The 12084-nt window shown below is 39.1% G+C and overlaps 1 protein-coding gene across 7 annotated transcripts in view; it reads left to right on the top strand.

Moving 5' to 3' along the window:
- Positions 1 to 12084, top strand: part of APP (amyloid beta precursor protein) — a 275886-nt gene that overhangs the window by 70125 nt on the left and 193677 nt on the right. For all 7 annotated transcript variants that reach the window (XM_082460407.1, XM_082460411.1, XM_082460410.1 and 4 more), the window contains exon 3: positions 7230 to 7359. In XM_082460407.1, the coding sequence (XP_082316533.1) occupies positions 7230 to 7359 (130 nt within the window). The remainder of the gene's footprint in view (positions 1 to 7229; positions 7360 to 12084) is intronic.

Raw genomic sequence — 12084 nt, 5'->3', positions numbered from 1 at the left:
CATAATTTCTAGCATATTTTTTCAAAAAGAAATATCCTGGAGAATTTGATTAAAAATTGATTTTCAATGTTGAAAGACTAGAAAGAACAGTAAGTAAATTTTTTCAGAATTAGGAGCAATTCCCATGACCCTGACCATTAACTCTGTTTACAGCTTTTTATTAGCCACATTTGATTTTGTGTTCTTGAAATATCCTTGGTCATTTGGAATCTAGTTGTGTGTAAATATGACTTTTGTCATGAATTAATCCCTTGTCCCAGGTGGCCTGTTGCAAAAGGATACTCCGAGGGTTCCCCTGTTTGTCCTTAATGTTGCAAATAAAGGAAAGCTTTTGTAGGACTCTAACAATATACGTCTTAAATATTTTTATATTTCTGTATATATACCTATATGTTCTTGGCTTTCTTAAATATCATCCATGTATTTTCTTGGTTTGTGTATTTAACAACTTAAATGTCATCTTGTCTGAGATTAATATATTTTCAATTTGGATAGATAGAGAGAGAGAGAGACAGAGAGAAAGGGAGACTCTTGATTTTTAAAATTTAGAATGAAAATGTTCTGATGGTGACCAAGTTTTAAGGTACTTTTCTGTAGTGAGGAAAACCAATTAAGTTACCAACTACAACCTTCTAATATGGATCTAAGATTGTTGCTACTCTACCTCTCTTGGTTGTTGGTATTTGAAATTTCTTCAGTTCACTTAAAAATTTTTTTTTAATATATGTACAGATAGATTTGCTTTCAAAGATAAAACATGTTTGTATGGCCAAAATAACTGCTTGTTACAGATGCCTGGGCCAGTCAGATAGGCCTCCTTAGCCTAAGTGAGAGCCTCGCTTTTAATCTTCCTAAGTATCTTCCTCAGCTCTGTATTTATTAACATTTATTAACATTAATCTATTGCTTTTTATATAAGATGCTATCACTGGTAAAAATTGCTACATCATACTTGGAAGAATAATATTAGAAGGCACCGAGATGCTTATTTTTCTCAAAAGCTTATAATCCAACTATAATATCATACTATTCAGATAATCTTTTTTAAGAGATACATTGATAATACCCAATGGGAGCTGAATATATACTAAATTTCTCTATGTCTAATGGATTCTGAACTTAGCAAGAAATAATCATTACCTATTTATCAGGCACTTACTGTGCTATCACAGTGTTGACCACCACTGAGGGAACACAAAAATGAATCATATCGTCCCTGCCTTCAAGGAGTGTATGTTCTAACGGGGCAGGAAGGCACATCAGTGTAATAAGAGGTGGAAAGTGGTCGGTGATCAAATACAAGCGATTGGATAAAATGCTTTGGATTCAGAGGTTGAAGTGATCAGGGAAGGGAATATTAGTGAACCAACTTTCGAGCTGGGCATTTTTCTTGGGTGTTGTTCATTCAGAAGGGAAATAAAGCTACCAAAATAGCTTATGTTTAAAAGGGGGCGGCACACCTCGCTGGCGTTAGAGGTGCGCAGGTGGTCCCTGTCTTGTCCGCTGTCTGTCTCTGTCTTGGGTACACAGCTGTCTCATCTTGGCTTCTCTCTCTGTACCTCTTATTTCCCTGCTTCTTCCAGAGGCCTAGTTGCCACTCCCCTGCGGGTTTTGACAGGCACCATCTCTGGCTATGACTGACCCTGCCTGCCAGCCGTGTATCCCCCCTCATCTAACCGGAGCCTGGATGTGTTAGTTCACAACTCTCGAGCAAGGAGAATGCCGTTGTCAGTGTGCTTTCCTCGGGCTGTAACCAGCTATGGGGCCGGAGCTGCAGAGTTAAAATCTGGTCACGAATGAGTGCTCTTCCGGAGGACGGGGGGCTGGAGCGCTGCAGAGAGGGGCAGGCATGTTGGCAACCTCCTGATCACCTTAAACCGACGTTAATGAAGGTGGAGCACCACAAGGAGGAGGAAATTGTGTTTCCTGCCCTCGGAAAGTGTATTTTCACTGGGGAGGCGGTGCACATATGTACCTAACCCAAATGTGAGGAGCATTGCGATAAATACAATAAAGCATTCCTGACGTGGGAGAGAGGGATTAACATCTATTACACTGTGAGTGGAGGAGGTTTGTCTACATGGGAGACCCTGCTGGGCCTGGGCATCTGAAGTGTGGTGTAAGGGTCTTAAGAAGAGTGTGTTGGGGGCACAGTGTGTGTGTATTTCTTCAGCGGCTGCCTGTGTAATTCAGGAAGGTTTGTAGGAACTGAGGATGGTTTGCATTTCAAGTAACTGGCACAAACTGGATTTGTTTCTGCTTTAAGTATTTCTTAATACAGCGGTTGTCATCTAAATCTTTTAATAATAAAAAACAGTCAGTCATAATTGGGATGCACATAGGATACATTTTAGAAAAGGAAGGGGGCTGTATAAAAGTCGGGTTTTGCTAATGCCTGCTGTTTTAGCAAATTATCAGCAATGCTTGTTGTGTTAGCAAGACATGCAGTTGCGTGTGTTGGAAAACATACAAATTAAATAGGTTAGGGATCTCAGATATCTTTATTTCCTGTGTTAACGTGAGATGCACAAAGAAAATATAAAATATTGAGCTATGCTTATACTTAATTATGGTGAAAAGTCAGGGACTCAACTGACCACGAGCACATTTGCATGCCTAATTACTTTAATTTTTATTGTTGCCGAAGACTACGCTACTTTTTCAACATAAGATGCTTATTTGTCTCATAACACAAAATTGCTTATTTGTCTCTGGTGATATACTGGAGCTGCTTAATAAAAAATAAGATATAGTACTCGGAATTTTTGGCAGAAACTTTAGTATGTTTTTTGTTGTGTTTTTTCGTTTTGGTTTTTGCTTTCTGACTTGGAGGTTACTTGTGCATGTGGTAATCACTGTGATTTACTGGGACTAGATGTGCTTCAGAAGAAATTTTGTGACTTTAATGTTTGGTGTTCCTCCCCTGTTTAAAATAAACCTCCTGAATTGAGAACAGCAAATTTTTATACTCTTTGGCAAAGTCGAATTAATAACTCCTTGTCTCAGGATAAAAGTGGCTGGAAGGGTGGAAGTCGCCACTTCCGTTTTCATTGTTAAGGCAGTAGGCAAACTACGTGTGGGATTCACGTGGTTCAGATTTTATAATCTCCTCCAACTGCCTATTAACAATCATCCTTGTCCACGTTCTGGAGAGAGAAGTTGAAGCACAGTAAATAACACATATGTCCTAGATTTCCGGGTGGGAACTGGAAGGGAATTTTGTGTTTGGCTGATCACCTCGTGAAGCTCTGGTGCCCTTCAGGGGAGAATCCCTGTCTTCACTGACCTTAATTGGTCCGTATGCAATTCTATCTGCTAGAAAATTATCCACCAAATAAGTTACTGCTCTGTTGTACCAGATATTATTGGTGCAATACCTTAGGACACTGAAGAAGGAGCACATCATGAGCAAGAGACCTTTTTTTTTTTAACTTATCAATTTGTACCCTACAGATTGCTTTTTGGTTTTGAATTAAAAAGAAGAAAATATGACTTGACTGTGCCTGTAGGAGTTTTTTTTTACAGAAAACTGAAAGCTCCTGAGAAAATCCTCAGCAGGGTAATATTTCTGTGAAGTGGCAGCTAGAACCCCTTTAGAAAAATATAGTAACTCACACTTTACTGCACATAATGTTGTGTCCCTCAGGGCAGGCTCTCTAGTGTCATAGAGTTTATGACTCATGAGCGCTGTACTTTGTGATATAATAAACAAGGAGAGGTGGTGCGAGAATTACATTGCTGCACAAAAAGCCACTTCACCTTTCATCATATAGGAAAAAACCCTGGGGATATTAAATTTTAGTGGCATTTTCAAGTTGAGCATTATCTACGACTGAAATGCATGCATTGAAGAGTTAAGATATGTAAGAACAAAATAAAATAAAGGGAAGGAGCTGTTTCCATTTAGAGCTAAGTTACTGGCAAGGGTTTTGGAAGAATAACTTTCTCAGTACCCGCCCAGGATCTGATTTAGATATCCTTTTCTGTGTGTTTTCATAGCATGTACCTCCCCATTGAACTTGCCTTATACTACACTGATCAGCGTTTTATTTTTTAGAGCAGTTTTAGGTTTGTGGCAAAATGGAGAGGAGGGTGCAAAGATTTCCTGTGTACCCCCTTCCCCGACTCATGCATAGCTTCTCCCCCTTTCTCAACATCCCCCAGCAGAATAGTACATTTATTTCAATTGATGAACCTACATGGTCACATGATTATCACCCAAAGTGCATAGTTTACCTTAAGGTCCACTCTTGGTGTTGTACATTCTATGGGTTTGGACAAATGTATAATGACATGTGTTCACCATTACAGTATCATATAGAATCATTTCACTGCCCCCAGAATCCTCTATGCACTTCCTGTTCATCGCTCCTTCCCCCTAACCTCTGGTAACCATTGGTCTTTTTACTGTCGCCATAGTTTTGCCTTTTCCAGAATGTCATGTATTTAGAATCATACATGTATTTTCACACTGTCTTCTTTCACTTAGTAATGGTCAACTAAGATTCCTCCATGTCTTTTCATGGTTTGATAGCTTCTTTCTTTTTAGTGCTAGGTAATCCATTGGATGTACCACAGTTTTTATTCATTCTCAGTGCCTGATTTTTTAATTGATTGACCTCGGGGTTGGGACAAGGGTGAGGCAAGTGAGGCAATGAGGAAGCAAGATAAATAATATTTTAATGCACTATTTTTTAAAAATATGGGCTTCCCTGGTGGCACAGTGGTTGAGGGTCTGCCTGCCAATGCAGGGGACACGGGTTCGAGCCCTGGTCTGGGGGGATCCCACATGCCACGGAGCAGCTGGGCCCGTGAGCCACAACTACTGAGCCTGTGGAGCCTGTGCTCCTCAACAAGAGAGGCCGCGATAGTGAGAGGCCCGAGCACCGCGATGAAGAGTGGCCCCCGCTCGCCGCAACTAGAGAAAGCCCTCGCACAGAAACAAAGACCCAACACAGCCATAAATAAATAAATAAATAAATAAATAAATAAAAAAGAAATGTACCACAATTTAAAAAAAAAAAAAAATATATATATATATATATATATATATATATATATATAACCATTTTGTCTTTTATTTATTTATTTATTTATTGTTGGCTGTTTCACACGGCTTGCGGGATTTCCAGTTCCCCGCCCAGGGATTGAACCTGGGCCACGACAGTGAAAGCCCAGAATCCTAACCATTAGGCCACCAGGGAACTCCTTTAATGCACTAAAAAGTAAAAATTAATGCCCAAAACTCCACAGTGAACAAAATATCAACATTTCAAATAAAGACAGGATCATGGCATGCTCTCTTTGAATGTGACTGACAATCATAAGAAAAATTCCTTCTATCCATAACCCACATTGTGGACAGTATCTTCTTGCCCTGAAACTGGTTTTTCCCCAAAGGCACGGCTTCCCCTGTAGCCCCCTCAGGTAGTTCTTCCCTTGCAACCCTCCTAGCATTGTGCCTAGAGGTAGGGATGTGTTCCTTCTCACTCATTTTCACTTCCAAACCATGTTTTCCTTCTCCCTAAAATGCCCCCACCCAAACTGTGACATACATGCTCTTGGACTAATTTACCCCTCTCCTGCACCTGTTGGAGGCATCTGGAGAGCTCTTTCTACTGCAGTGGCATCCTCCTCAATCTTTGAAGGTTTTAGGTCCTGACCTTCTGTCATTCAGTCAACTGCATCTTTCGTAATTCTTAGGTGATTTTTAATTTATTTATTTTATTTGTATTTTTTTTTGGCTGTGTTGGGTCTTCCTTGCTGCGTGCGGGCTTTCTCTAGTTGTGGTGAGAGGGGTTTACTCTTCGTTGCGGCACACGGGCTTCTCATTGCGGTGGCTTCTCTTGCTGCGGAGCATGGGCTCTAGGCGCACGGGCTTCAGTAGTTGTGGCTTGCGGGCTCTAGAGCGCAGGCTCAGTAGTTGTGGCGCACAGGCTTAGTTGCTCCGCGGCATGTGGGATCTTCCTGGACCAGGGCCCGAACCTGTGTCCCCTGCATTGGCAGGCGGATTCTTAACCACTGCGCCACCAGGGAAGCCCCATTCTTAGGTGATTTTAATATCAACCTTGATGATCCAAGATTCCAGCTTCTGTTTTTTTTATTTTCATTCCTCCAGTGATCTTGCTTTTATCATTCTTCTTCAGCCATGCCCTCTGATACTCATGTTATACTCCTTGCAATTACCAATAACTGTTACTCCTCCAGAATCAATTTCAGCTCTCTGACTCTCCAAGTACTCCTTCTAACCACCCCATTTTCTTTGGTATCTTTAGGACAAAATTCTGTAGCGCACACCAGGACTCATTGATACTACAGCCTTTTAAACGTGTATCTCAACCTTCATATTCCCACTTTAGATTTCATGGCCCATTATTATAACCATTCCCTTGCTTCTACCCTCAGTTCTCGTATGCTTTTCTCTCTTCATTGTATTTAACTGGCAAAACAGCAACCCTGGTGAAATGCAAGGGAAATCCCATTTTAGAAATAAATTTTTGTGTTTATATTTTTCCTTCAGATCTCTACTATTATTATTAATAAATAGAAGGGATTTGATATTTTCACAAATATATTTTAGTTCATCAGGTTTCACATTTCTTTCCAAGTGCTCAGTAAACACCGTGATTTGTTGAGAACAGTAATCAGAGCAAAGGGCTGTAATTATCAAGGGAAGAGATTCATCAATGCAATTCTTTATCTAAATGACAGTCATGATAACTGTTTGATAAATTGTGCTTATGTAAATTACTTTGAATAAAGAGAAAGATTTTTATGTAGGAAGCTTGCTGTGTGTCATATCCTGTATGTGAAATATTTGCCTAATGAGTAAGACATGGGCGGTTTGAATTCAAGTCATGGTGATATTCCCAGGTGTATCTACTATAACATTTATTTAGGCCATTACAGAGTATCATCGTCACACCAGTTTATTTTGCATTGAAATGACCCCATGCTTTTAAGAGGGCCCCCTCCTCCCTTTCTATTTTATCTCCCCTAGAAAATATGTTAAGCCGGAATGGGTGCAGTAAAATAAAGTAAAAGTTATATTGCTTAATGTTTTGAATGGAATGATAGGTTCTTGATCTTTTACTTTACTCTGAATTCCCCAAGCTAGATCACAATTAGAGCAGGCTTGAAAACCTTAGAATAACAGTGGCGGTTCAACGTGTGCTTGTGTGCCGGCCCTGCCTCAGGTAACGATTTACCCTTTTTGTGTGCTCTCCCAGGTCTACCCTGAACTGCAGATCACCAATGTGGTGGAAGCCAACCAACCAGTGACCATCCAGAACTGGTGCAAGAGAGGCCGGAAGCAGTGCAAGACCCATGCCCACATTGTGATTCCCTACCGCTGCTTAGGTGAGCTGACTGACCTTGGAACTGGCGTTGATTGGCTATGGGCTTTGGGGATGAAAAGGAAGGATGCTCTAATTATTAGATCAGATATTCAGGCTCTTCCTTCAGCATATTGCCACTCTGCGTTGGAGTATATTTTGGACTCTTAAAGTAGCCTGTGTCCTGACAGTAAAGGAGCAGTATGTCTGAGCTTCCTGCCTCAGAATGAATTTACCGAGTGTGTTTATTATCATTAAAAATTTGTGGACCTATCCCATAACTGCTGAATGAAAATGCCTAGTCGTGGGGCCCAGGACTCTTAATTTTACCAATTTCTGTAGATGATTCTCATGCACACTAATTAACTGGACTTAGTAGAATTCAGACCTTGTGTGTTTCTTCAATAGACTTCATAGAAAAGAGAGCCTAATGTGCATTTTGCTAATTTCTTAAAAATCTCTTTCTACAACAACCCACTACACCTCCTGTTTGAAGATAATTGGGGAATTAGAGTTTAAGTTGTTTTTTTTTTTTCCTGCTTACATCAAACTAGAGGGAACAGTTTGATCACTAAGGTTTAAATGTGTGTTCCTTACTGACCTCAAATTTTACTTTAATTTGTTATTTTAAAAACTGAGTTGTTTTATGTGGTATCATATTTTTTCCTCTGGAAATACTCTCCTACTCTATATTTAATCTGACTTGGTTCTGTCTCTTCCTAGTTGATTTTTTTATGTAACCAGGCATTGGGAAAATCAGCAGTCTTTGATCTGATAGCTGGCATCTAGATGTTTTCCCGAAGTTTATTCATCGGTAGGATAGTTGTAAATAAGGACATAGGGATTTATCTGTGGAGGTTGTGGATATTCATTCCAATGACATCTTGTGAAGACTAAAAGGGGTCTGTCTTTAAAAAAAATTCCCAACAGCAAACTTAGAGGGTCAGGATGACAGATTCTGGAGATCTGTGTAATACTTGGGTCAAACATGAATGTCATAAGAACATATTGATTACTGTTCATGCCTGCACACAGTTTGAGACATTAATAGAAAACTGGGCTAATGCCCAATGAATGGAGATTTCATTTGGTGGATTTATGATAAAGAAAATGTGGAAAACCAGATTCTTAAACATTTGGCAATTAAAGAGTTTCCTTGTTCCTCCTTATCCGTTGTTCCTAGATACTTTACAAGGCTTCTAAGCCATTTCTGTCTGACTGGTCAAGAAGTGAAGTTTTAATAAGATGAAAATAAGTAATGTTCAAATACTAGGTACAGAACTCCAATGTCAAGAGATATTGAGGTCAGCTGTCTTCAGGAACTGTATATTTCAGTCTAATTTAGTTGTTAAACCTAAAAACCATTTCATTCAGTATAAGTTAGGAAGTAGATCGGGATCCAGTTAATTAGGTGGGCCAGGTCTTGTTAATGATTTGTTTCTTTTGGTTCTCACTTACCCATTCTATGAAATGTTTCAAATACATTTTCTTTACGATATAAGCTCCCTGGGAACAGGTACTAGGTCTCTGGATGCGTGTTATTGCTGATGACACCTGATGCAGCACTCACAACTGTAGCTGTGTTTCAGAAGTAAACTCATAACACTTTGCTTAGATCTCCCTGCTTCATAATTCTATTCTGAACTGTCAGAATTAACTAAAAGGTGGAATCCACATTAAGATCGTGCTTCACGACCATAGTGCCACTCATTGTGGCAAATTTCTTTTGACCCCAGATGGATTGCATCCCCTCTGCCAGCCACTCTCCCTGCCCCTACTCCATACATCTCCCCGTCTCTGGAAAGCTCTCCTCCTATGGCAGGAGTATTGAAACTCCAAGGGAAAAACCACTGTGAGAAGGAACAAAAGATACCTAGAATGTGTTCAGATCTAAATATGAAGCCAGGAGATTTTGTGATAATGCTATGATTACTGTCAGATACATGTTTTTATCATGATCAGCTGAGTTATGTACCATTTGGGAAAACTCCATCCTAAGTAATTTCGTTTTTGATAATTAATCTCACCCAGAAAACACTTATTTGATAGTAATGTTAATGACCTCTCCTCACCGTATTTTGTTAACCACTGTGGAAAGAGGGCCACTTCAAAATGTGTCATTCCACTATATTTACAGAGCTATATTCCACAGATATTTACAGAGCTGTAATGTGCAGGGTGAAGATGGGCAAGAGGAAATGGAAAAGCTGATAAAATCATTCTTTCCCTGAAAGGCTGTGTAAAAGGATGGAAAGGAGTTGATTCCTGCTGAGGCTTTGGCATCAGCATGTATCACATTTCTTTTTCATCTTTTGGACAGATTGCATAATTGCAGAAGACGTCGCTTGTGATGTGTTTAGCCAGTTTCCCAGGTCTGGTATAGTAGCTGGTATTAAATTAACACATTGACACTACCGCTTCTTGACTACAAGTGGGACTAGATAATCATAAATATTTCCAGTAGGTAACTGGCCTGTATGAATCCCTGGTATTTTTCCACTGAACCAAAAATTAGACCCTAACATGACAAGTATCAATAGAACATACAATGCTTTCTACTTTGTTACTGAGCTTAGATTAGAATTGAGGAATGTGGGTACTACTTGATTCCTAGGTGATACCAAATTTTCCAAAAGGCTTTTTTTCCTGCTTTTTTTTTTATCAAATGAAAGATTCTTTAAATTCTATGGTGCTTTACAATTTTCAGAAGTTTCACACACATGATTTCATATAATCCTGTAATAACCCCGTTTTTTCCCCTGCCCCTCCCCCCTTCCCTCTCCCTACCGGTAACCACTAGTTTGTTCTCTTTATCTGCTTCTTTTTTGTTTCATTCATTGGTTTGTTCTATTTTTTAGATTCCACATATAAGTGATATCATACAGTATTTGTCTTTCTCTGTCTGACTTACTTCATTTAGCATAATGCCCTCAAAGTCCATCCATGTTGCTGCAAATGGCAAAATTTCATTCTTTAACTAGTAATATTACAACAGGTGCTGTATAATATAACCACAATGAATACAACAGTGTGTTGTTTTCAGGAAAAGGAGTGGGAAAACATAAGTGTGTAATTTATATATTATTTTAATTCCATTAATACTGCACAGTCCCAATAGTTTAAATATTGTTTTTCCTATTTTCTTCCTTTCCCTTTCCCTTTTGTTCCTTCCTTCTTTGCTCCCTGCCCTCTTTGTTCCTCCCTAGATTTTAACATCTGTTACACATAGCGCTGTCAAGCTCTTTATACTTGTATAGGGCACCCACTGAAAACTTCCTCTGTGAGGCAGGCAATGTTGGTTTTATTAGTCTCACTTCACAGGCACAAATAATGAGGGTCAGCGAGACTGAATTTCTTGCAGTAACTCACACAGCTATTTAGTGGTAGAATAAGGACCGAAGCCCAAGATCTTTCAATTCTCAATCCAGTGTTCCTTACAGTATGAGAAGAGAATTGTACTAGAGCCAATAACCACCTGATTTACAAAATCAAATCATTGAGGGAAGGCTGTGAATTGGAGGCACTAAGTAACACTTTAAAAAAAATCTCACTGTAAATGTGTCTCATAAAGGACACAGCCATGTCGCTGGAACCTCCGTGGTTCCAGGATAAATTTCTCTGCGTGATCAGGTTTCCACTTTATGGTAGTAACAGGCAACATTCTTATATATTACTTGCTGCTTGAACAAAAAATTACTGTTTAGCGTTACCATAAGTACCCTCTAAAATTTCTGGCTGTATCTAAATAAATACTTTAGACAAAAGAGATTATTTTACTAAAGTTAATACTTAGAAAGGTGCTACCTAGAAAACAAATAAGATTGTCTTAAACATTAAGCATATTAAAATTCAAAGCAAGGCTTGAAGAGAGAAAAATGCCTGTTATGTTCGGCACGCAGCCTTCCTGACCTTTTTATCAGATGCAGGATCCGGTGCCACACTGGGTTATTTTTCTCTAAGCCATGTATTTGCCTTGGGCATCCCTGCTCTAAGGTGTCTTGCATTCCTTGTCTAGATGGAGAGAGTGTATTAGGTTGCTGTTACCCCTTTCCTCCCATGGAGTGGATGATTTCCCTTGAGAGTGAGCTGGCTTTCTCATTTCACCCTTTGCTTTTTAGTTATGCCTCTGGCACCAGACGGTAAGATCTGTCTTAATCATTTGAACATTTTATTAATTATCTCATACGGGATTCAAGCACATCATTATTACTCAAGAATATTTTCTTTGCAAAGCATTCAACCCCTTTCCATTTGAAGTACTACTTTTCATGGTGTTATAGGTCCATTATTGAAACTGATGCTCTTCTGCATTTGCCACTGTCCAGTAAAGGCAAGGTACATTGCGTAAGGAGAGTTACTGTTGATTTATGGGGGCAAAGTAGGGTTAATAGTTTAGTCCAAAGGAATTAGAAATTAAGGAATTACTACCTTGAATCTCATTTTATTTCATTTTATACTCAAGGCTTTCCAAACTTACAAGTAGTAATGACAAGGAAACTATTCAGATATGGTCAGATGAGAAATGAAAGTTACTCAGTTCATTTTAATTTTGAATTTTACTGTTTTAATAAAATTTTAGGGCAAGCAAACATTGTTTTCTAGGTGACTACTTTTGTGTCAATTATCTACAGCTATCTTGATCTTCTTTAGTGTGAAAAGCATGTATTTGGATACTTTGACAGATATTTTACCAGCGTCGTTTTTTGGATTTATCCTAAACAATTCTCTTGAGACACAGTAAACAGCAGAA

This window comes from Balaenoptera physalus (assembly GCF_965194825.1).
Source record: "Balaenoptera physalus genome assembly, chromosome: 4".
Taxonomy (NCBI): Eukaryota; Metazoa; Chordata; class Mammalia; order Artiodactyla; family Balaenopteridae; genus Balaenoptera; species Balaenoptera physalus.
This window is presented reverse-complemented; position numbering and strand designations above follow the sequence as displayed.